The 26,571-nt window shown below is 39.0% G+C and overlaps 1 protein-coding gene across 4 annotated transcripts; it reads left to right on the top strand.

Annotated features, from left to right (window-relative positions):
- Positions 1 to 5,159: 5,159 nt before the first annotated feature.
- Positions 5,160 to 26,571, top strand: LOC114454760 (katanin p60 ATPase-containing subunit A-like 1). Of its 4 annotated transcripts, XM_028435507.1 has the most exons (12): positions 5,160 to 5,231; positions 5,317 to 5,373; positions 9,817 to 9,990; positions 12,079 to 12,239; positions 13,908 to 14,076; positions 14,164 to 14,291; positions 14,357 to 14,462; positions 15,259 to 15,417; positions 19,775 to 19,901; positions 22,152 to 22,286; positions 22,363 to 22,489; positions 24,360 to 26,571. In XM_028435507.1, exons 3-12 carry the CDS (start codon positions 9,829 to 9,831, stop codon positions 24,556 to 24,558), a joined length of 1,473 nt encoding a protein of 490 aa, XP_028291308.1. In that variant the 5' UTR covers positions 5,160 to 5,231; positions 5,317 to 5,373; positions 9,817 to 9,828; the 3' UTR covers positions 24,559 to 26,571. The 4 variants fall into 4 exon arrangements, with proteins under 4 accessions (XP_028291308.1, XP_028291305.1, XP_028291307.1 ...); XM_028435504.1 differs by lacking the exons at positions 5,160 to 5,231; positions 5,317 to 5,373 and adding an exon at positions 5,381 to 7,585 and having other exon boundaries at positions 24,360 to 26,570; XM_028435506.1 differs by lacking the exons at positions 5,160 to 5,231; positions 5,317 to 5,373 and adding an exon at positions 8,736 to 9,198.

The following is a 26,571-nucleotide window of genomic DNA, read 5'->3' as shown; positions in this document are numbered from 1 at the left end:
TTTTAAAACCACGGATCAACCGACCAATAGGCATCAGATACAATAAAAAAACATAGTCGAGACCCAAAATTTGCGAAAACTGTTCTGAGCCACGCACATCCTGGGAGTGCCTCAAGGTAAATGTTTAGCATGCATTTCTCATTTCTTCTCAAATCTGAAACAGTGGTAAACTTCATTAAAAAGAAAAAAAAAAAAAAAGAAAAGCACAATGGTTAGTTTATTGTACAAACATGGTTATTATTTTCTTTTAACAATACAACAACTTATCAGTGTGCGTTTATTTCCTTCTAGCACCACCACTACTGTCTCCAAAGATGGCAGAACTACCACCACCACTGAGACGACCACTATTAGGTAGGAAGCTGTTCAAATAGCCCTGTATTTCCTCTACAAAAGGTGTTTTTGATTTTAATAATTCCATTTGTTGTTATCACTTTCAGGTCAGGTGTGAAACAGTCGAGCAGGACTGAGACGTTCACCCAGCGGGTCCTGTCCTCCAGCAAAGAGTAAAATACTTCATTAATCATACTTCATTAACCAACCACCAAGTCAAATTCTTTGTACTGTCCTTAAAACTGTACATGGCAAATAAAACATTTCTGATTATATTATGTTACATCAATCATTTACTGTGACGTAACATTTAAGATGATTTTTTTTTTAAACTATGACAAGGTATGTCTTGTATTAACTGTGCCTTGAACAGGCATTTACACGCACAATTACAGGATAGTTAAAGCAGGTTTCACAACTGCATCCAAAGTGTTTAGTGGCGCAGAACAAACACCCTGATAAAATATGACTTATTCCATCTGATATTTTTTCCATCTTTTTTAAAAACATTTTTACTTTTAAGCATGTTAATTAAAACTGAAGAAAGGAAAGACATCATAAAACAGTTTTTTAACTGCACAACTATTTGAGATACTTTCAATATCGCAACACACATGTAAATGCTAAATAATAATGAATAGATGATAGAAAAAACTCCTGCAGCCACTGAAATTTCTACACTGGGACATTAAAAAGAGTTGAAGAAGCACCTATCTGTCGACCGTGTTTAAAAATATCTTTTACTGACAACATCATTTGCAGTATTTCTACAGCCAGACAGTTCGTTATTTTTATATTTTATAAAGAGAAAAATGCTTTCCCCGAACAAAGACCTAATTTAGTTCCACTTGACAAAAATGAATTTAAATAAATATAAAAACTCCACTTTAGAACAAAAGCAGTAGGATAAACAAAACAAAACAAAAAAACAAAGTGAATGAGCTGTGAACACACAAATATGTTTACTTTTTGCCACTTATTGACTTTTTAAATTCCAATGATAAAATAAAGGCCTGTAAAATTCAAACAAATCCTATTTACTTGAAACATATACACTGTAACTATCTGAGACGATCCATCATCAAACTAAATACTCAACTAAAAACTGTATTTATATCTTCCTATAATACAATATAAAAACAATAAGGAACCAAAATAAAAAATAACAACCCCCACCAGATTGGTTGTCATTATAACTCACAACCTTTTACTAAATGTTCTAAATCTAAGAACTTAGATGTATACATAAGAAAATATTATCACATCAGAATATAGAATTACTGTCTTAAACGGTTTCTAAGAAAAGCTGTCCCCTTTGAAGATACCTCAAACAGAGTGGGGAAAAAAAACAGAACAAGGGCAATAAATCCGGAAAAACTATTTGCGCACTTCTCATTTTCGAACTCCATCAAGGTATTGATACCCTGAAGCCACACAAAAATGTGGTTATCCTATCTTAAGCCTTTTCTGAGAAAAGCTTTCTCCTTTGAAGATACCTTGAACGGAGTAAAAAAAAAAAAAACACACAAGGGCAATGACTCTGGAAAAAATAATTAGGCACCTCTCATTTTCGAACTCCATCAAAGTATTAATACCCTGAAGCCACACACCGACTGTGGTTATCTTATCTTAAATGGTTTGGTTTCTAAGAAAAGCTGTCCGCTTGGAAGATACCCCGAACATCGTAAAGAAAAACGGAACAAGGGCAATAACTCCGGAAAAAATCATTCCGCACTTCTCATTTTCAAACTCCATCAAGGTATTGATACCCTGAAGCCACTCACCGAATTTGGTTATCTTATTTTAAACAGTTTGGAGAGATGAATGGATGGATGGATAACATCTTTGAGTAGCCTTTTGCCATGGATATTCATTTCTCATTCGTTTCTACCTTTGTCCTCTAGGCCACAGTACTCATCCTATACACCTAAAACAACTGAAGTCGCCAGGAGATCTGTCACCAGCACCAAAGAGTGAGACGGATTCATAGCATTCAATTCTAGTCAAGTTAAACTTTACAACATCTAATGTTTAATTATACCTATATATGCTTACCTACAGTGCAGAGGACCATCTGTTTGACACCCTCGTCCAATCGCCCACCAGGAATAATTACTCACCCACAGACAGGTGATTATTGTCTTATTGGTTATCTCGGCAAACAAAGAGAAAAAGCCTGATTATTGAAGTTTTGTCTGGGTTTCTTTTTTTTTTTTTGCAGTGAAACATCTGTGATCACATCTGAGACGGTGACTTTAAAACCCAGTGGAGACGCACAGTGAGTCTGGGGAAAGCACCAGGGAAACTATTAAGATATAAGATAAGATAAGATAAGATAAAATAAGATAAAACTTTATTGATTACCCAATGGGGAAAATTTTAATGTTGCAGCAGCTCCAAAAAAACAGGTAAACAGGAAATATAACAGCGTCAAACAATGATTAAAGAAAAAAAAGAAGAAAAAAAAAAAAAAGAAATAAATAATACAAGGCATAAACACTGTACACTTTCACTTGTGGATCACACATTAGACATAAACACTTTGTACAATTATGTACATAGTGTGAAAAGACAGATCAGAAATAAACACACAAATTGAGCATTAATGAGATTAATAATTATTTATACCAGGATACAGTAATGTTATTAGTATTGTTATTATTATTTAATGAATGTATCTTGACAGGTTTTCAGCATCATTTTGAACATTTCACTTTTAATAACAGACATTTTTGTCCATTGTTAGGACTTTGATTTTAAATGTAATCAAAAACAGAATACTGTCTAATAGTTCTTACACGTTTGTTCTGCTATTAATGACTGATTTGACCTTTTTAAAACTCCTGCTCATTCTAACCTTTGTGGAATTGTCTTCTTGCAGTGCTGAGGATCAACTCTATGACCGACTTATTCTAAAATCGATCAAAGATGAAGACTCTAGTGGGTATGGAGACACTCAGAAAAGCACAGCGACTTAAAACAAACAGGGAATAATTTATTTCTGTTATTACACCTATATTGTAAATACATTTTAGAAAGGCTACACAAATCTATAGAATTATGATCTAAAAAGCACAGAAGAAACAGTAAAAAAAATGCATCCTGGATATATTTATATTTTGTATACAAACTTGTCAATCATTTCTAGTGCAAGTTGTTGTCGAATAGAAAAAAAACCTAAAATAAAATATTTTGATCAGTATTTATTTATGTATTCTAAACTAGTTCTGTCATTGCAGAAGGAAATCTGTGTCCAGTGTTGAGACTGTGTCAGTGAGAAGCACCTCCATTGGGTGAGTCAATGAGGAATTTGCCTGAAGACATAAGTGTTTGTTTACTATTTACTGTAGTAGAGATGTTTTTAACAAGTAGGTCGGGACCTAAAAGTGGGACGCAGTTTTGGTTTGGGGGGCATATGCCACAGAAAAATAAAGAAAAGAAAATATGCATTAAACTTTATTGAAGAGGATCATACATTTATCAACGCAGCTGTGTCGTCTAGTCACATGCCTAATGATTTGATTTGTGAAACCACAAGTAAAATTAAATTTTCTATATTTTTTTCCTATTTAATTACATTTTTGAATTCTATTATTGAATTGCAAACTTCACCTTGTGTCCCCTAACAAGAATTTTTAGTTTTTAACTACACGGAAAACAAAAATATAAATGCAACACTTTTGTTTTTGCTCCCGTTTTTCATAAGATAAGATAAGATAATCCTTTATTGATCTCACAATGGAGAAAATTACTTGTTACATTTGGCATTCAGTAAGATCCCTCAGGGTGTGCAGAATAGACAAGAAATGTGCAGACAGTTAAATAGTAAAGAGAGGTATCTAATGTACAATAAGTAAAAGCAAACATCTTAAGGGGATGGAGTTATAACAATTAGGAAATAAGAATAAATGCAAATAGAATAAAAGTTAGAACAGACTATAAAAACTAGAATATCTAGGTGCCAAGTGAGCTGAGCTTGGTTTATCACTTCTTTATAAATGTTGACCTGCTGGTTTATTCTGACTCTAATCTAAATTCAATATATTTATCATTACTCACATCAGGTTTAGTTTCTACCATCATTTTACATATGTATGGTGTTTTCTCTACAGGGCTGATGATGATTTTGACTCCTATCGAACCAAATCTCTTTCATCAGATCGATCATCTTCCCTCACCAGGTGACATCAACTCATTCCACTCAATGAGACCTGGTTTTAATGCAGACTTTCTATACCAGTGTTTCTCAAATGGGGGTACGTAATGACACTACAGGGGGTACTTAAGAGAGAGAGTGGAAATTAACAAATAAAGTGTCTGGAAAGGATAAAAACTTTAGAAATAAATCTATTCAGGAACCACTAAATCAGTAATATATCAAACTTATGCAATATTTTTGTAAGGCTTTGATCTTGTGATTTCAAAATGTAATGTACATTGATTGGTCTGTACGAACAGAGAGACTGAATGTTTGTTTAATGCGGGTTAAACATTTATTCCACTATTCATTCATTTTCTGTTTGGTTGTTTTAGAGGAGAAAGTTCAACGATGAGTTCAAAGACTTCCATCCACAAGTAAATATACACATCCTTGTAAACATGTTCACTCCTCTCCCTGTTGCACAGTCTGATCTACTGTATCCTCTTCATTGTTCTATATCTGTGTTTTGCATGAATGCTGTGGAATAACATGGATCAGTTTGGGCGTAATTCATGCACTTGTGTATTATAAAAAGAATAACCATGAAGCAGAAATATAAAGCCAATAATAATGCTGTTACCTCGTTTTAAAACCTTTCTGCTCTTTCCTTTCATTTGCTTCACAGCTACAGCTCTTACACTGAAGAGTCTCCTGTCACCACCACCACCACCTACACCATCAGCAGCAGCAAGTCCAGGTATCCCATTATTATAGATTTTACAACTATATGTCACCGTAAAATCACCTTTTCTTATCCTGATCTGCTCTGATTGAACCCTCAGTGACGACTACAACAGTAACCTCAAAAACTGCTCCTACTCCTCCAGACCAAATGCCAGGTATAGGACGACGTGCACGACGGCTGGCAGCTTTGCTTGCCAGCCGATTATTTTGTTCTTCACCTGTTTCTGCTGCACGGCGTGTTGCCTCACGTGCAGCGTTGCTCGCCAGGCGGGCATTTCGGACTTCAGGTGACCTGGCGCATTTCCTCACAATTCCGCTCTGTTTCTGCACGTCAATTTTTTGGCATGATACAACCAAAAGTGATTTGTAGAATAGTAATGGTAGTAATAGTAGTGCGTGCCGCTCAGACGCTCCTCCCACCTCGCATGTCCCCTTCGGTTTAACCCGCATTTAGTTTAAAATAAAAATTTTGAAAAGTAATCACCAAAAAAGTCAAAAATAATGGATGAACACCCTTGGATTATGAGTAGTGTGAGGGTTGAGAGAACTGTTAGTGAGCATGAGAGTGCGTTAGAGCATGAGAGAGTGAATGTTAAATGCATAAAGCTTACCATTGCTCCAGGTGCAGGAATTCCCAGGGTTAAATCTTGGTTTAACTCCTTGGTTTCTGCTTAAAATTCTGTTAAAAAGTGAAAAAGTACAAAAGTTTAAGTTGAAAAGTATTTGACAACAGTTTTTTTAACTACCGTTATCAATCCAGAATCAAACCAGGTCAAAGATAGAAAATGTCAACATTTATTAACCACACAGACTACTGGAAAAAAAACGTAGTTTTATGGAAATGCCGCAAAGCGTGCTAACAAATTCTTGCGAGACTACCTCGGGCACCATGCGTTCAGCTTTAGCATAGCTTTCTTAACTATAAACATAAATGTCAATGCATACTGTGGAGGGACGCGTCTACAGCGCAGCCATCTTGCAACGGTGCTAGTGGAGGCAGCTGTGCATGGACATGTAAGAGATAAGAAGGTTGTTATAGCTAAAATTCAAAAAAACGGTGACAGGTCGGACAGAACCGATGTTATGAGACCTAATAATAGGCCTGTTGTTAACTTGTTGTTATGCTTTGCTGTTAATAAAAGTCTTTGTGTAGATTCTCCCTGTGCTCTATAAAGGACTTGACTACTCCAGCGTGTGGTGCTATGCTACGGAGCAAAAGCCTCACGCGCTTTTGTTTTGCTTACGTGGTGAAAATATGAGCGTTGTTCGCGGAAAAACATGCATGTTTACTTAGCAGATTAGTACGTCCCACGTTTCCGCCATAGCAAACTGTGACACAATACAATTGCTGGTTACATGGAGCTGGTTCATCTTCAATAAACACGTAGTTTAACAAACAATACTGAAAAAAATAGTGAATCATATGTTATTATATACAGATAAAAAGTGGCAATAGCAAACTTACAACATTCCCTGCCGATTGATTAACGTGGATTCCGACATATAAGTAGCAGCTGATAGCGAAACAGATCAACTGTGATCAAGATGGATGCCGGAAGTCGTCTCTCAACAGATGCACCATCTGCTAGCGCCGCCTCACCCTCTGAGGTCAAAAGCTGCTGTTCCTGAAGTGAAATAAAATTAAAATAAACATTTTGAAATTACCAAATTACTCCAAAATAACAGATGCACACACTCGGGGTATTTAGAAGCCGTTGACTAAGTGTCAGGTCAAACAGGCACCGCGTTGGGGAGATATTTGCTACACACACACACACACACTGTATAGAATATCGTTGTTGGAGAATGTGTGGTGTTTAATTTGAAATAGAAAAATAATCTTAAAAATTACAAAAATATTATTTTAACTAGTATTTTTTTAATCAATCTAAAATCAGTCAAACTCGACAAACAAATAAAGTGCAAAAAGCTCCGCTCGGTTAAGACCTGTCGGCCATACAAGAGTTAAAGGTTAGCTGTGTATAACATGTTTTAATAACCGTCAAAAGACACTATTCTCACTGACGGTGAATTCTCCAAAGTGTTTGCAAAACAAGCAGCATCGAAATCACGGCAAAACTAATCAGGGACGGAATTTTGGACTCTTTAGAGCCCTCTGGTGGCCCGGTAGACAGGAGACTTCTCCGTTTCTGCTGCCGCAAAGGCTTATGGGAAACCTCCTACAGCCTCTGATTGGCTGGTAGATGAGAAGGCGGTGCCAACTAGGGCTCCGTTTATATCTTGTTGCTGCTAAACCTGTAACTGCACATTGGACACACAATTTGATTTATTTTTAATCCATTTAAACATGTTTCGCTTATGAACAAACGAAGCCGAGAGCCAGTGGGATTACAGGAGCCCGTCATGGTGAGTGTTTGGTCAGTGTGAAGTCTGTTTACTGTAGCATTGGCTGAGCTGCTTTATCAACAACACTGCGGTGACTGACAGGTTTCTGTTCTCAAAGCTTCTCAAACATTACTCTGTTTAATGTTGTTTATTCACTTAATAAGATCTATAATTCTCTTAGGTTCTTTATGGGGTGTAACTACACAGCTTTGTGTAGTATCTAGGGCCCTATAAAATCCGTTTTATTTTATTTTTTCCAATCTCTGTTTTATTTTGTTTTTCCAAACTCCGTGTTTTCCACATTCATTATTTAAAATTCTTTTTTTTTTTCAAGAAATATTAAATAATAATAATAATAATAAATGTTCAGAAAATATTAGTTTTTAACTCCTGTGGGGAAACAAACAAAAAACAAAACACACACACAGTTAGAAATATATCATTCTTAAAGGTGGATTTTTGTCAAAGCATTTGGTCTGTTGGATGTTGTCGGCTCCCTCTTATCTCATGAAAATTTTAGTAATAAATACAATCTTTGATGAGAGTCAAATTCTATTTGAATCTATAATAAAAGCTTTCCAAAATATCTTCTACAGGTGAAACAAATGAAATACAATATTTCTCCTGACCTGACCTACATTTTCCCATGTTCTATGGTCTGATATTCATGACTGGCTCAACTAAAGTCCCTCCACTAAATTAATTTACAGAAAAAAATATTATATTATAATGAATACTCACACCATGATTTCATTATCAGTAATATTATACTTTAATAATGTTTAATACGCAGAAAATACTCAAAAATCAAACCTCATTTTAATGCCTTTTACAACTCATTTTAAATTTTTTAAATCCCTTAAATGCTAAGAAATAATAAAGCAAAAAAACTTGTTAAACATAATTGAAGAATTTACACTGATAGGAAAACCCAACGAAGACATACCACAAAAGAAAGAAATGTCTTTTAAGAAATAAAAATAAAAATACAAGATAAAGGAGGAAGTCAATACTCTATCAAAAGGAATATGGAAATAAGGAGCAAAAGTCTATTTTGCATTAGTAACATCCACATCAGCTAAATAATTAGATTGAATAAATTCTCTCTCTGTGTGTCGATTTTTTTTTTTAATTATTATTATTATTATTATTATTATTATTATTATTATATTTATTTTTAAAGAATAAATAAATTATTTTTTAAATCATGTAAATAATAATCACCAATTTCATGCATACGTTTAAGTTCTCATGAAAATACCTGAATGTGATTATCCATATAAAGTGATGGGTGAAGTAATAATAATAATAATAATAATAATAAATACCAATAAAAGGGGAGACATGTTTGTCAAAGGTAATTTATGTGAACAACTCTAAATACCAACCATGACCAGAGCTGTGTATCCTGGTGTCTTTAATATAATAAATATACTTAGAGCAGAAGATAAGGAGATAGTGAGGAATTTATTTAGGTTTTTGCAGAGAACAAAATAATCAGTATGTGGCGGTAATGCTCTTTGTAATAAGTAGCAAACTGCCATTAAACACAAAAGAAGAAGAAGAAGAAGCTGTGTATCCTATTTCCCAGCTTGTATTGAGTCCGTGAAAGCAGCACAGCGTCTCTGGCCATGGTAACGCTTTACACGCTTAATTCACCTTTAAACCTCCTGCGCCGTGACTTTTAATACGCATTTGATCACATTACTGACACAAAGGCACAAGCTAGTCCTATTGCTGTATCGTTTTATTATTTCCATGCTTGTATTCAACCACACATGGTGAGGATTAAGCCGCGGTAAACATTGTTTATTGTTGCCGGCGGCTCTGTTTGTTTTCTCTCTGTGGCCTAGCAATAAGCTAGCAGTAAGCTAGCAATAAGATAGCAGTAATATAGCAGCAGATGGCTAATCCTTGGGAGGCTTAAGGCTGTGGGAAGGAATATTATTGAATGTGACTAACTGATGTGATTTTACCTGCTTGTACAAAGTATGTATTTGCTTTATTTTGCCGTACTGACTGACTGATTTGTTGATGTCAGAAAGGCTTCGTATTTGTACTGAGCTGCACTGAAAGAGGCTTTTGAATGATGTCGATTAAACTCCACGTTCCATTAAAACTAGTTTTATAATACCTTTTGTGTGCATGTGTTTGAAATGCATGCTGGATTGTATATTTGTTTTAAAACCAAAGGCTTGAATTATCAACTTTTGATGCAGTCATGGTTGTTTTCTACTACTCTTCTCATTCAGCTAATACCCAGAATGAATTTGGAGAAGATCCTTGATAACGCCAAGAAGGGTCGTGAGTTTGCCCTGTTGGGGAACTATGACTCTTCCATTGTGTACTACCAGGGCGTCATTCACCAGATCAACAAGCACTGTCAGTCCCTCAGAGACCCTGCCCTGAAAGTCAGATGGCAACAGGTGAGTCCATCCAACTCTGTCATACCTGAGGGGTTTTCCATAAAGCGTTTTATGTTCAAACTCTGAGTATATTTGGGCTCAAATGAGGGAAACTCTGAGTGTCCCATTGCTCTTCTTGAAGTATGTTACCGTGGTAACATTGTCAGTGAACTAAACCTGCTTGCTGGCAGGTTTTATCAAAGAAACCCTGGGTTAGGGCTGCTCATTTAATCGAAATTTGATTACGATTTTGATTATTACACCCATCGATTCAATCAAAAAAACAGTTATTATTATTTACACATGTTTTATTTGCTAAACAAAACAAACCCACTATTTCGGACATCTACAAATAATAAAGCTTGGCACACACATGTTAATACTAACTTTGAGTTATTTAATCCACGCACTTGCAAGCTCCTCCCCTCCGCCCCGCCCCTCTTAAAACCAAAGCTAACCTACAGGCCAACACGAGGAATGTTGTTGCTAGTGGTCTTGAAACATGGCAGGAGAAATGCAACAAAAACGCTTGGTAAACAAGTGGCAAGTTGAATTCTCTTTGGGTTTGATGATGAAGATCTATAGAGCAAAGACACATCACGTGCAAGAAGTGTTTTGTTTTGTGCGAAAGTGAACATACTTGATTTTAGTGTTTGAAGGATTTTATTTATGTTTAAAGGATATATTCTGGGTTTTTTGTACAAAAAATAAACAACTTTTTGGTTGACAAATAATCGTTTGAATAATTGTGATTTCAATTATGACTAAAGTAATCGTGATTATCATTTTTTCTATAATCGAGCAGCCCTACCCTGGGTTTCTACCTGGCTCCGCCCACCTGAGCACCGCTTCTCAAGGAACGCTTTAATGTACTTTCCTTGCCACTCTTTGACACACATTAGTAACATCACACACCACAGATGTTCTCACAACATTACAAATTATGTGCTGCTTTACGTTATTTTTATTTTTAATTTTTTGCAAACGGTCTTTTTCTTTATGACATTGTGGATGCAGATCATTAAGGGGAAGACACTGAGAGGTTGATTTGCATTAAAACGCCGACTGACGTCTGTAGTAAAGTTCTCTGGATACAAACCTGTGACAAATGTAAAGGAGGAGATGTCAATTTAAATTGATACACATTTAAGGCTCGACATTAACTTTACGTGGTTTCATACTGTATTACAGCTCGATGTATGGACATCATTGTTTGAAAGCTACTCAGTGTGTTCAGCCGTCGCTCTTGGAAGCATTGCATTAGGTAATAGGTTGGGGGTTCGAATCCATGCTCAGTCATTTTTTCTATGACTTTTTATGGACATGAAGATGACTCTGATGACTACATTAAATTAAAAATCAATATAAATGCGCCGTCAAGCGGCCGTCGCTGTCTTCATAGCCACTGTAACGGGAGGGCTGTACACTTTCCCAACTAACTGGAGCCAAAGAAAGTGGAATTCTCCTTGAATACACCTTTTAAATTCTAATTATATTTTAAGTGAACTCATCCTTTAGAAACTCCATAAGTTGAGCATTTTAAACCATATAAGTACAGTGAAGCTGTCGATGATAAGAGCTGTAAACCTACAGTGATGAGCCCTCTCTCTGCAGCAGCCCTCTGCGGCTGCCCTGCCCCCACACACACCTATTATTCATATTATTCCATGGTTGTCACGTCACTGAAGTGATGAAGCGACCAAAAAGCGTGACTAATCATGGGCGATTTAAAAGATTAGTTGCTTAAGTGGCGGTCTGTGTGAACACCTTTATAAAAGGCTCATATTCTACAAACACCAACTTATTTCATTCTCTTCCGGGTGGTTGTTATGGTAGTTTGTGTATTCTTTGCTCCACAGATGATGGCTTTTTATCTCGCGCGTGCACGTAAGTAACCCAAGGTTTACACACTCAGGGTTGATTAACCCACTTCATACCATCTGTAATGGAATCAGATACCCAGAGTTTTCCATCGCTGGGTATGTTGACCCAGAGTTTATGGATAGACTCAGAGTTTGTTAACCCTCCTTTATGGAATACACCCCTGGTATAACAGCAGTCGTGTATTTTGTGATGCAACAATCATTGACTTTTTGTGTCATTGAACAGGTTAGACAGGAGCTGACTGAAGAGTACGACCAAGTAAAAGGCATCGCGGCAACACTTGAGAGCTTCAAGACGGACAGGCCTGCTGATATCCTCACCCCAAGTCCATTGGAGAGACCTGCTGACCCTGCTGTGTGGCCCCCTCCCATCCCTGCAGAACACAGGTCAGTGATCCCATTAGGAATACTAAAATCCACAAAGCTGCATGTTACTAGTGAATAAAAAGTCTTGCTATGTCGATGTTTATCATTATCATTATCATCTTAGAATATATTTCCTAATGGTCAGTTTTCAGAGAGCAGACTTATTGTTAGTTGCTTACCTGACACTTAATCAAGGATGTCAAACACCCTTTAGTTCAGGGGCCAAATGTGGACCAGTTTGAGATCAAGTGAGTCACAGATTTTGGGCTAAAAAAGATCAATTTCAACATTAATGTGCCCTAGTTTGCACCCACAGGTATAAATGGCATTAAAAAAAAATCTTTGATTTTGTGAAATTTTGATTCATTTTGGGGACATTTTGTAGAATAATTTTAGGGAAATTTGTAGGCTTTACACGATCAGGATTTTTGGGCCTATCACCGATCACTGAATTTATAAAACACGATCACTGATTTGATCATGTGAATTCAGGTTGTTTTTTAAGGTACCGACCGAATTCCTTCGGTACTCCCTGATACAGATTCGCAGAAAATCAAACAATACCATGTTTCTGGACCTAAACGCAGCGATGTGACTGTGAGGGAATGGAAGAGTTGAAGAATTTCCATGCAGGACTTGAACATAACGTTCCACGCACAAGAGCATCACGGCTCCACTTTTTAAAATGCGATGCAGACTGAGCACTTGCAAAAAAAACATGGCAGATGTAAATGTGAGCTACACTCCAGCACTTGAAAACCATTCAATTTGGTCCCCTGAACAGCGAGCTGTGTTGACTACAAGAGAGTTGGACGTTAAGCTGTGGAGGCAGACCACACTGGAACTACATGAAGCTCTGTCAGCATTAGCATGAGGAGCAAAGACATATTTCCTGATAGTGGCAACGCAAAACATGCTGTAGCTTATAGTCCATATTTACAGGTGCACAGCGGAAGTGAGGCACACACACACACACACTTCTGTGTCCACCATCACCCTGAACCGGACTGAGGTGGCAATTATGAAAGCGAAAGTAAACTGGAGCGCGTTGCTCCGCTCTAGGACTTTCTCTTTTAACGTGCCATGACTGGGGAAGAAGTCCGGTGCTCAGTCGCTCCGCTCCAACCGATTGACATATCGGCCGTTGGCTCATAGATTTTCACCTTTGTGCACAAATGTGAGTGAGATAAAGCCATGTCACGTAAAGCAAACAACTCTTTGGTGTACGTAAAATAGACAATAAAACAATGCAGTTGGAGCATCTACAGAAAGTTTCATCACAACAATGATGTCATTGATTGGATTGGGGAATTAAGACATTACAGAAGATCACATTTATTGTATAAAATGCAAAATATCGGTCAATCCAATATAGCTGATAAGATCAGTGTAAAGCCTAGAAAATTGCAGCATTTTGGAAAAATTTTGACTTCTTTTAACAATTTTAGATTTAAAATGACTGCCATCATGAATGTAAATTTGTATCCATGTGTAGTTGGAGGGGAATTTTGATTCACCGAAGGGCCAGATTTGGCCCCAGAGAAGGGACCTAACATTATACTTTGTTTTTCATAAAGATAACATCTAGCACTTACTATGTTTGTGTTTTTTAATAAACCTTTCCAATGTGTTTGTCAGCAAGTGTTGTATTCCTTGTTAAACCCTTCCTCCTGCATTGTTTACATGTAGAAACCCTGTTGCATTGAAGCGCCCTAACAGTGGGGTTAAACAGCAGAAGAAGGAGTCCCCTGCCATGCAGCATCGAGGAGCTGGACAAGGAGGTCGGGCACAAGCTAAACCCAAAGCAGACCGCCCAGGAGCCAGAGACTGTTTGGGTGCAAAGACTAAAGATGACAAGGTCAGACTGCAGCGATTGTTTTCTAGCTGAACAAACGACAGTCCGTCCCAAAAGATAAAAAAAAAAAACAGCTTTTTTATTTTGCAGGGAAAGAAAGGTGGTGGAGAGCAACAGGGTGATGTAGAGCAGAAGAAGTTTGATGGCACAGGATATGACAACGACTTGGTCGACTCTCTGGAGAGAGACATTGTGTCCCGCAACCCAAACATACACTGGTATGAGAACACAATTACAAACTTGTTTGTGTGTCTTTGTTGCTGCTGCAAGTTTATGATTTTAGGGAAGATATTGCTGATCTGGAGGATGCCAAGAAGCTTTTGAGAGAAGCTGTGGTCTTGCCTATGTGGATGCCAGACTTCTTCAAGGGCATTCGTCGCCCTTGGAAGGTACACAAATGCACAATTTTTCACTTACATTTTGCTAAAAGGATATATAATGAAATAGTTGTATTACAATGATGTTAATTATTTGGAATTAAACGTCAGTTCTAAAACATTTCAGAAAAACAACCGCCTGCTTTATTATTTATTCCTCCTCACAACTACCGATAATGGTAAAATGTATGTGTGTATGTAGGTGAACAATGAGGATTTTTATTTTTTTGTATTTTGTTTTTTACAAGGATTCAGATGAGTGATGTTAGGCCCACAGTGTGTTTTACTGCTTTGCCAAGTCTGACACTGAATGGCCTGTGAGGAGCTTGTTTCTGTATCAGCTGTTGTTGGGTTTCATCATGTGAGACGTCAATGCTTCAGGCAGCCCACGATGATTAAAAGGCCACCTTCTGTTTTTACAGTAGATGATGTTAACTTTATCATGATCCAACATACATTTTATGTTTGATTTCTATTTATAGTGTGGAATATGTTCCAATACAATTTGCTCTAGCTGAGATTCAGATTAGTCCAGTCTGCTTCTGATTTCAGTATAGATAATCTGTCTGATCCAACCCACTGGGACTATGACACATTTGTCTAAGTGGATTGTGTGTCTCCCACACAGACTGATTTACTGTGATTACTTTTAGTGTTAGCTTAAGCTTTACAGGTGCAGTCATGAATCAAATTCTGAGTGTTAGACAATGCCTATATAATTGTTTAAATAGTGGCCAATAAAGACTGGAGACTTTTCTTTAAGGATTATATTCAGTTGATGCTCATTGTGAGTGACATTTCTCTTCAGGGTGTGTTAATGGTCGGGCCACCAGGGACTGGGAAAACCCTTTTAGCCAAAGCTGTGGCCACAGAATGTGGGACAACGTTCTTCAACGTGTCCTCATCTACACTTTCCTCCAAATACAGGGGAGAGTCGGAAAAGCTTGTTCGTCTCCTGTTTGAAATGGTAAGAGTAAGTGCTGATGCATGAATCGGCATACTGGGGTTGGACACTTATTGGGCTACAGTTTTAGTTAGACGACCGCCATCATCATGTCTGAAACAAGAATTTGTTGTAAAACTTAAAATGTGCAGCCTATTTTTTTCCAGGTTGTCTCCAAACTGGCAGGGGTTGATGAAAATATAAAAGCAGCAATTAAGTAGACATTACTACGGAAGCCCTAAAGGGCCATGCTTTTCATACATTTTTTTCCTCCATTTTCCCGTGATCACGACTTAATTTTCTCGAGATAACGAGACTTTGTTTTCCTGTGATAACAGGATAATTATCTTGAGATCTCAAGATAATTGAACACTGCAATGGTAGTACATCTCGGTCCTGACGCCATTGGTCGAATGCTCGCCATTTATAGGCACATAAGCCACGAGTGGATGATGACCTTGCACTCAGGATTGTTGCCACCATACTTGGGGGCAGACCCTGAGCCATTAAATTTGACCTTTCAACAGGTAGGCATGTAGCTGCCACAATTCCGGACGTGGATGCACAACTTCTCTGCCTGCCTGCGAGAGGAGGTATGCCTAGAGGAAGCTGCCACGGCTCCGCGACCAACAGATTGATTATCTCGGCATACCATGATTTTGCAGGCCACCGAGGGGCCACCACAATCATGGACAGACCCTGGCGACGCACTCACTCCAACACAGGCATCATTTCCACTGGGGGAAACGCATACAGGAGCGTGTTGGGCCATGGGTGCGCTAGCACATCCCTCCCCAGAGGTGCAATGCGGTCTGTTATGGAAAAGAACAGGGGGCAGCGGGCATTTGCCCTGGAAGCAAAGAGGTCCACCTCCGCCCTGCCAAAGTGAACCCATATCTGAGCCACCACCACAGGGTGCAATCTCCACTCTCTCACAAGGGGACCCCCTCTGGAGAGAAGGTCTGCCCCCAGGTCCAGGCGTCCTGGAACATGAGTAGCTCGCAAAGACAGAAAATATACACCACATCAACAGAGAGTGAGACAGTTTTAGCAGGGGAAGTGATCATGTCCCCCCTGCCTGTTTATGTAAGAGACCACTGTGGTGTTGTCCGTCCTGATCAGAACATGTTGGTCTGCTAGCACAGAGCGAAAATACTTCAGGGCCAAGAAGGCTGCTAGCAACTCCAGATAATTTATGTGAAGCCTACTCTGTACTGAGTCCAGAGTCCTCTCACTGCTGCTCCATCGCACAGAGCCCCCATCCCATCAGGAAGGCATCTGTGGTCACGAATTTGTGAAAGCACACCCTCCCTATCGGAGCTTAGTAACCCAGGTTCCCTCCAATGGTGGAGAGCCATCATACAAGACTGAGTTATTATCAACATTCGGTGGAGGGGATGTTGTGGACACAGCCGGTGTGAGCGAGAAAAGCACGCATCTTTAACAGCCCGAGCGGCAATACAGCAATCATAGACGCCATCACGCCCAATAGCTGCAGGACTAACCGGAAACGCCGTTTGCATCCCAATTGAAATTGATCGAGGCAGTGGTGGAACGTGGCCACCCTGCCCTCCGACAGACGTGCTCGGCCGGTTAAAGAGCATATTCCCAGACAGAGGAAAGAAAACTGCTCTGAGTTAGCATCTTGAACCTGTAGGTCCGCAGATACTTGTTCAACACTCAGAGGTCTAAAATAGGATGGAGTCCCCCCTCTTTCTGCGGAGTAATGAAATATCATCTGTACCAACCTTTGTTCATCTCCGAAGCATCTACCACTCTCACTGCTTTCTTGCTCAAAAGCATGTGTATTTCCTCCCTCATTACCGCTGCTGCTGCCTCTTTCTTTACCACCTTTTCTTTTATCAAGGAAGTGAAGGTGGAGGTCTGACTCGGAACTATAACCAGTAGCCCATAGCAACAGTACTCTCTACCCAAGGGAAGAGTGGGCAGCAAGCAGACTGAGCTGTAGCACGGTGGGTGGAGTGCTGCTGCCCTCTAGCGTACTGGGGGGGAGCGGCCTCAGTCTTTTCTGCTCCATCTAAATCTAGATACTGTCTAGATAACGTGACGTGGGTAGACAGTGGTTTGTTCCATGTCGATTTTAACTCCCAGATAAAATCAGGGAACATGGGCAGGCTATTCTTAACCGTCATAGGCTCAGGACGGCGGAAAAATTCCATAACTCGTGATGGTTTTTTAACCTGGGGAAGGAGAGGGCCACTCCACTTCCAGTCTCTCAGCTGCACGGCGGCACAGAGAGTTGAAAGATGTGTTGTCCTGGTTAACCGGCGCAGCAACAGCGGCACATTCCCCAGGTGACAATGCATCCAGCTCATGCTCCGACAAACCATGAACATCCAGACCAATGTCCAGTATGTCATCGCCCTCATGGTCAGCGTTTAGCCCTATCAGAGGGAGGTTAGAGCCCCCGGAGAACTCCATGTGGTCAGCCCAGCTAGTAGCGGGGACTTCGACCACAGGCTCCTCATCATCAGACTCGGACAAAGTCGAGTCCCTAGACTCGGTTAGGAGAGGGTCGTGCTGTTTGACTGCAACCTTTCCCAGAACTTTATCCACGAAAGTGTCCCCCTTTTCCAGGGTTGAATGCCGAAGCTGGCGACAAAACCCACTGGACTCGGGCTGCTTCAACGCTCTCCTGGCGTGGATTATCCCCAGGCAGACACAACATTGCTTCGTGTTGGTCCTTATCATGCAAGGAGAAGTCGCACAAGGGTGAACAGAAGACTTCTTTGCTTTAGCCTTCGTGCTCATTTTGAAACACTGAAGCTTGGAGACAGAATTAGCGCTCCGCGGGCAGCAGCAGCAGTTGCTAACACCAACAGGGGCAGTTAAACTAATTCTAGGTAGGCAGTAGTCAAGGCAGAGACAGAGCTAACGAGCAGGAGCTTGTTAGCTCCACTCGGTAGAGGTATTCTTAGCGAGGTGAAGAGCGTAACAACTGAAGGATGACTGTGATGACAGCATATTTATGAGGCAGGCGGAGCCGTACGTCATCACAGATCATCTGCCTTAAAAGGCGTGATTAGAGTTTTCTTCAGTAGACCACGCGGGGGTGTGATATCCCATACTATATGTGTTGTACCGTGTGAATCGACATCATTCAGTGTAACAATGTCAGAGGAGTAGGAGCATAAAAATCACTGCATCAGGACTTCAGTAAAGTTAGAAAGAATAATGTCTCATTCTAACCGTTATGAGACACTTTGATGATTTTTATTTAAATATTACAATATTTTTTTCAATAGATTCTACAAAAAACACAGGAAAAACATGAAAACAACAGATAATCTTCATAGGGTGTTCTTATATATACTACAGGAAAGAAATAATAATAAAAAAGTCGATTTTTACTCAATTTTGCATTATTTATTTCAATAGCTTCTACAAAAAACCAAAGAGAAACCTGGAAACCACAGATAATCTGTATTGAATGTTCTTATATACACTACAGGGCTGTAGAATAACCTCATACTGGGTTTAGACTCATTGACACCAAATACCAGTTTTAGGTATAAGAAATAAAATATAGAAATAAGTTTTGTAGTATTTAAATAAAAATCATCAGTGTTTTTCCTCTCATTTTGTAAATGTATTTTTGACAAAGTTATTGAAAATTAAAAAAAAATTAAAATAATCAATATAATATACATTTAATCAAAAATATGCAAAAGGTTATTTTATCTAAATAAGAGTTGTATTATGACCAAATGAAGACCATCAACGTCCGCAGTAAATTTGGTCACGTTGATATGCATGATCACAGTCTTATTAAAAAATATTCAATATTTTTTTTGTCGGTGGTTGCACTTTGTTGACGGTCCCTGCGCAATGTTTCAGCGTCAGCTGCTCATTGGAAACAATGGGAGTTTCCTTGCTGAAATGATCAATAATTGTATTGAAGATCAGCTTGTTGCAGCTTGGAGCTCATTGGCTATCTCATAACGGTTAGAATGAGACATGATTTGGGTCTTTTTTAACTTTACTGAAGTCCTGATGCGGTGATCTAAATGCTCCTGCTCCTCGGACATTGTTACACTGAATGATGTTTCCTGCAATTATTTATATTACTACACTTTTGTGTCGTTATCTCAAGATCTCGAGAAAATTATCCTGTTATCACGAGAAAACAGTCTCGTTATCTCGAGAAAATTAAGTCGTTATCACGGGAAAACGGAGGGAACAAATTTTATGAAAGCATGGCTTTTTAGGGCTTCCGTATGTTAGATATTACACGTATCATTATTCTGTTTCCTCTTTTCTGGTCTTGAAATATAGACTGTTCACATTTCTGTTACTGTAAGGTCTAAAGAAAATCCCTAATGTTTTTTAATTTTAATTTATTTATTTTTTTTTTTTCCAGGCTCGATTTTATGCACCAACAACCATTTTCATAGATGAGATCGACTCGATCTGTGGCAGGAGGGGAACTTCAGATGAACATGAAGCCAGTCGAAGAGTCAAGTCTGAGCTTCTGATTCAGATGGACGGTTGGTACACCTGAAATATGACGTGACTTTCTAAGGGTGTGTTCACACCGACTGCTCCTAAAGCAGTTAAAACGCTCTAGGATTCATTTGAGTGGGTAGTCCGTCTCTAGAGCAATTGTTTTTGTCCGTCACAGAATATTTCCATTCTAAGCCAAGAGCATATAGCAGGGTCCCCACGGTCATGAAATTTCTGGAAAGTTAAAATACATTTTTTTCCAGCCTTGAAAGTCATGGAGTAATTTAACTGTTTTGGAAATATAGCTTATTTATTTTAATGTTTAAAATCAAACCTTTGCTATTACTATGGGGCGCAATGTACACACCATGTGTTGTACATTGCTTTTAATAAATGCGTCTACAAATTGAAATTGTAAGCTTATAATTAAACATGGTGGCACTTAGTAGTTGATTAATGTTACATTCAATAGCATTGATATTTTAAAAATATTGCAAAATGGGTGTCAAAGGCAATGGCGCCATTGTACGATGTTATATGATAGATAAGTTATGGACACATTTTTGCTACCAACCATGGTGCACTGCCAGACCTCTGTTTTTTTGCGCTTTAGTGGTCTTGAATAGATCTTAGTGGTTCAAAATTAAGTAATGGAAATTTGGTAAAATATTTTTCAAAAGTTTTGAAAAATCATTGTGAAAAAAGTGTTGGAACCCTTGATTAGGAGCGGATCAAACACAGGAAGTATGAAGTAGAGAGCATGGCACGGTGCAAAACTGGGCTTCAAAACCACCAAAAGCACTGCAACTTGTTGCACCATTGTTAGATGTTGTGAAGAACAAACAGAGAAGGCAGAAGTCTCTGTGCACTCTTAAGCGCTCGTTTTGAACCATTGTTGAAAGCCTCTTCTTCGGTTTTCTGTTTGTCCGACTAGAGAGATCGCTACTCAAGTCACGATGCCGTCAAGCGGTGAGCTCATTTAACTGCACCAGAGGCTGTTTGGAGCAGGTCAGAAGTTGCACTCTACGAAGCTAGCTAACATCTTACGGGGCTAAATCACCATGGTAACTTAGGCTGAACGACTAACCTGGTCAGGAACAGGTTTTGTTCTTGCTAGGATCTGAGCGAGTACTAATGTCTCACCTCTTGACCAATCAGAGCTCTTAGAAAACAACCTGTCCAATAGAAGGACGATCATTCAGAGAACACGTCTCTGTGTGGATCTAATCTGACATCTGACAGGAGAGAGAATATTTATCCTTTAATTTACCCAATGACATCCTATAGGAAACATACTGTATAGATTTATATCTGATCGTCTGACGTACATTAGTTATCTTATAAAACCTGTGTGCGTTGGACGCTTTCAGACTGATAAATAAATAAATCAGTTAATTAATTCATGTATTTTGTGGTGATGCAGAGAGCTTCAGTCCTGTAAGATAATATAAAATACAAATATTGTCCACCTCGTGATAGGCTGAGCTGTATAAACGCAGCATCAGAGCCACAGACAAGGCAAAAGTGAAACTGTTGTGTTTGGTCTGAACTATGGATTTTAATTCTATCAGGGGTGGTGTGTAGCTCAGTGGGTTGAGCGCCCGCCCCATGTACGGAGGCTGTAGTTCCTCACCTGCAGCCGGTCCAGGTTCGATTCCCGGCCTGGGACCCTTTGCTGCGTGTCATTCCCTGCTCTCTCTGATCCCTTTCCTCTCAAGCAACTGTCATATAAAGGCCACTAGAGCCCAAAAAATCCTTAAAAAAAAAAAAAAAAAGGCCATATTGCCCAGCCCTAAGTGGTCTGACACTGTTATCTCCACCTCTGTCACAAGAGCGTGCACGTAGCCAGGCTGAAATCAACTCGCTTGACTTGGCGAGTTGTAACATTCATGAAGATTCATAGGACAGCTTCTGTCTGATGGAGAATGTTTGGTTAGGTGAAGCCCACTAACGGAGATAAATCCTGGATATAATTATCTAGCTTTGTAGTATAAGTCCCTGAATGCAAACCGAGCCAAACCAAGGTGATAAAATTATCATCTGCCCGCCGCCCATTCGGGCAGTGTCCTGGACTAAGCCAGTGTTAAAGTACCCATAGGTGTTTCTGGGATTGTATTGATTTGAGAAGTTGGTCTGTGGCTGGATGGTTGCCAGTTCAATATCCCAACACAATCAGAAGAACTGGGCCCTTGTGCAAAATCTTAATCCCAGAAAATAGAGATGCTGCTGCTGCTGCTGGACCATCAATCATGTTTGGATTTTTAAAGTGTAGCCCTGTGTGATTTTACGAGCAGGTGTAGGTGGCGCCCTGGAGAATGACGACCCCTCCAAAATGGTGATGGTCCTTGCCGCCACCAACTTTCCGTGGGACATCGACGAGGCGTTGAGGAGGCGCCTCGAAAAACGAATCTACATCCCCCTACCAACAGGTAACCCTGCCAGCCTCACGCTGACAATACAACAGAAGAACAGCAGCAGCTAACGTGTGTCTGTGTCTGTGCGTAGCTGTAGGACGCGTAGAGCTTTTAAAGATCAATTTGAAGGAGGTGGAGGTGGCTGATGACGTGGACCTGGATCTAATCGCAGAGAAGATTGATGGATACTCTGGAGCAGACATTACCAACGTGTGCAGGTGGGTGTGTTTGTACCATGTGACCAGACGCATCCACTACTGATCCATTATCTCTTTCCATCTCCTGTTTTCCTTTCACTGATAATCAGTCACAACATGAGAGACATTTAAAAATAAGACTTGGTGTCCTCCTGTCTTCTGATGATGACACCTGTTAGTTTGTGAGATGTCTCTGGCAGTTATTTTAAATTTCACACCTTAAAAGTCAAAGAAAAGCAGTGATTCAAGAGATAGGGGTGTCCCGATATTAGCCTGAAAATGAATATCGGATATCTGATTCAGATTTCCGGATTTTCTGATATATTTATTTTTTTCCCCAGTTCATTTTTTAATTTATTCAATTGTAGAATACTGTAGATATTATTTAGAAGGTTAAAATGTATGTAATCAATTGGTTAATAATAAATGGGTCAGTTTTTCTCATACCTACTGTTGCTGACTATTGTTCTCTGTTTGAGTAACATCACTTGATCAAGCCTTTTCTAACATTCCACACTACAAAATAAGTAATTATTATTTTTTTTGTTAAAGCAAAAAACTATTATTTTGTATTAGAATGCTTGTTTTAGGAGTCGTTGCTTTCACTACTTGTCAGAACAGCATGAAAAGCTCAGTTAGATGGATTTCTGAGTGCGTCCTAACCCAGACCTTCCCCTAAACAAGCCACACTATAAAACTTACTCACTTACTCACACGTGCTGTCCCTTAGTGGCGAAGAAGACAAAGGTGGCACATATTGTGCAGCTGTTTGTTAGTAAATGTACCTGTGTGGTATTTTTCATCAACAAATTTAACCCACAATTAGGGCTGGGTGATATGACCAAAAATGTATATTATGGTATTTTTCAAAATTCTGCTTCACGGTATATGACGGTATTTTTTTTTCATGCATAATCAGGTGTTCACAGCATTTTCTACTGGTTGAGAGATAAATTACTGCAGTAGATTGACTATTTTACTGTCATGATGAGTGAATAATATTGTAGAATAATTTCACACTAGTAGTGATACAAGTTTGCAACAGCAGCCCAATGGCTCTTTGCCGTGCTAGCTTAGCTTTAGCATTAGCTTGATTTCTAGCTTTAAATGCTGCAAACTCAATGGTGTGGTGGTTTCTTATGGTGAATAAAGTAGTGTTTTGTTTGCAGCTCCACCAGGACTTATTTCCGCGTCATAGGAATTACAAATTGCGATCCTTTGCTCTCTTTTTTGTGTTTTTCTGCCGACATGCTAACCATGCCTCTGTGTCCATGAGTGTTGTTCTCCTGTAGCAGAGGCATGCGCATGCAGGCACATGCTCACATGCAGCTTCAGAGCTTTCAATTGTGTCTTTCCTATCCATTCACACGTATGATTTACACCGCAACTAACACCAGAGCTCTACTGTTTATCTTCCTCTTTAGAAGTGCAAAGTTAAAAAGGGTCCGGTCTGAAACGCGATGCAGCGTAGCTTTCCAAAAGTTGTGTCATCAAATACACCGGTACAGCGGTATATTAAAAATATATACGGGTATTTGGTAGGAACCGGTATACCGACCAGCCCTACCCAGAATTGTCTTTCTGGTCAGACTTTATTGTGTTAAAAATATTGAGGTTTATATCCTATATTGCCATTTTGAGAAAAAATATCGAGATATGATGTTTGGTTCATATCGTCCAGCCCTATATGACCTTTTATTAGTTAGTTGACCACAGAGCTCAGCTAACACTATGAAGACACTTGGGTTTTGTCTTGTTAACATGCACAAATAAACTCCTTCAAAGTAAGAAACATAAAATGAAATTCCTGCCTTGATTAATTTATGTTTCCTGAACCTACCTACCTACCAGAATGTTTCTTCATTTCAACTAAATGGTATTTTCTTATCAGGGACGTGTCTATGATGGCGATGCGCAGGCGAATCCATGGCCTCAGCCCAGAGGAGATCCGAGCTCTGTCCAAAGAGGAGCTGCAGATGCCTGTGACTATGGAGGACTTCACGCTCACATTGAAGAAGATTTCAAAGTCTGTGTCTGTCGCAGACTTGGAGAAATATGAAGCATGGATGTCTGAGTTTGGGTCAGTGTAAGAGATGCTGTTGAAGGACTGTGACTACTGTATGTGTGGAAGAAGAACAGGAAAAAGGCTTAAATTCATTAGAATAGATTTTGGTACTAAAATTATTTTGAAAGCACCTTAATGGTTTTGGGAAAACTGCTATTATAGTGGTCTGCAGATTCCTGTGGATAAATTCATAAGTCAGTGGACTTAGTTTCAACTGTGTAGCAAAGAGAGAACCTGCAATGAAAGTGAGGGACCATTTCATATTTATTCACTCTCATTAAGATCTTGGCAGCTTTGTTTAGGTTTGCTCTAGTTTTATTGAAGAATGTGTTGCAGTAGTGCAGTATTACGAAGGCAAAAGCAGGAACAAGGTTTACATTAAACACAGAGGGTAAGGGAAAGGGTTTCAAATGGATTTGTTTGGTGTCAGTATTGACAGACATGTAAGGTTTGATTTAGTGATGGCAGAGGGAAGGACTAACCCTTAGTCTGGAAACTATTCTCATCTCATGTTAGAATGGTAAATAGACTTGATTTATATCGCGCTTTTATGCCTATTTTGAAGTAGTCCCAAAGCACGTTACAATATCAAATCATTCACCCATTCACACACCAATGGGACTGAAAACAATCCCAGTATGCTGCTTCCACTCCACTGTCTCCACTAGACTAAAGTTAATGAAGGAGATGCTGCTGCAGATGAGATTAAAGTATGTGTTATAGTGCAGTGTTGTCTGCATCACTGTAAAACAGCCTGTGCTTCAAGAGCTTCACCTCAAAGATTTTCAAACATTTTCTGTAGCTTTGCAAGATTCAAGTTAAAGACTTTAATGCTTTCTTTTAAAGCAGCATTCCACATTGTTTCAAACTGAACTGTTTCCTTATTATTATGGCTGGGAGTTGTTTTTTAAACTTGACCTAATGAACACTGGGAATGTAGTTCTATCTGGTAAACTAACACAGGGAGCAAATGTAGTCTTGTTTTACATGTTAGACCTCACTCAGAAGCATGCAAGACTACTGTCCAGGTAACGTTTCTGATACATGGCACATAGAGTGGTGTGTGCAGAGTTTGTGGCTTTTATTGTCAAATTGTTTACAGTCTTTTGTTGTGTAGCTTTCTTGTTCCTCTAGGAGTGGCATCGGAATGCCTGTGGCACTCAAGTTCCAGTCGCTCCTAAAACGTATGTGATTGATCACAATGCACTACACCTGTGGTTAATCACCCACACAATCCCTTCCTAAATCACCAACCCCCCGCCCCCCCCCACCCTTCCCGATTCACTCTGCCTGCCAACGCAGGCACCTATCACGCTTAAAGAGTAACTAAACCACATATTCTTTCTGAATACAAATGTATTTAGGTATAAAGTACTGTTGTTATATAATCCTATTCCAATTCTTGTATTTCAATTTGTTGTATTTTATTGTAAAAATGTCAAATGTCTATTGGTTTAAACCCAGCTATTACAATTGAATTTTGCTATTGGCTGAGAATGGTGGTTTGTGGCGTTTTGGTGGCTACCAACTTTTCCTTCTGCTCAATTCTTTCTGCAAACATAAGGATTATGAAGAAGATGCTCTCATTGGGTCTTTTGAGCAAACTTAAGGAGCCAGGTTAATATTAAATGGGCACTGCTGGCAGTCTGTCAGTCATATACAACATATATGTTTTCCTGTGTTCAATATCACTAAATTTGTTAGTTAATATGGATAACCCACCATTTTTTGCATGCATTCTTGGATTTGGTTAATATTTCCAATTCAGATCTTCCCATGAAAAGGTTTTTATTCCTCATGAATGTAGCAAACTTGTGAAATATGTTCCTGCATCTTTGGTTTAAAATCTGTTTTTGAGCACTTACAATATAATGCATTTCCCTGAGCTGCTGGTATGCTGACTGAATACACTTGAAAATATGTGACTGATAGTGTTTGTATTTTTAAAAGTGTATTTTAATCTTTCTTTGTTATTTTCAATGTTAAAAAATAATGTGACTAATGGATGAAAGTATGGAACCGATAGATATGTGTATTT

The sequence above is a fragment of the Gouania willdenowi genome, chromosome 21, assembly GCF_900634775.1.
Source record: "Gouania willdenowi chromosome 21, fGouWil2.1, whole genome shotgun sequence".
NCBI classification, from domain to species: domain Eukaryota; kingdom Metazoa; phylum Chordata; class Actinopteri; order Blenniiformes; family Gobiesocidae; genus Gouania; species Gouania willdenowi.
This window is presented reverse-complemented; position numbering and strand designations above follow the sequence as displayed.

Bases quoted from the DNA above. Each gene is read 5' to 3' on its own strand.
- LOC114454760 (XM_028435504.1), top strand. From the start codon at position 7,538: ATGAACAAACGAAGCCGAGAGCCAGTGGGATTACAGGAGCCCGTCATG. The intron at 7,586-9,816 runs GTGAGTGTTTGG...CTTCTCATTCAG, and splicing joins GATTACAGGAGCCCGTCATG to CTAATACCCAGAATGAATTT. The intron at 9,991-12,078 runs GTGAGTCCATCC...GTCATTGAACAG, and splicing joins TGAAAGTCAGATGGCAACAG to GTTAGACAGGAGCTGACTGA.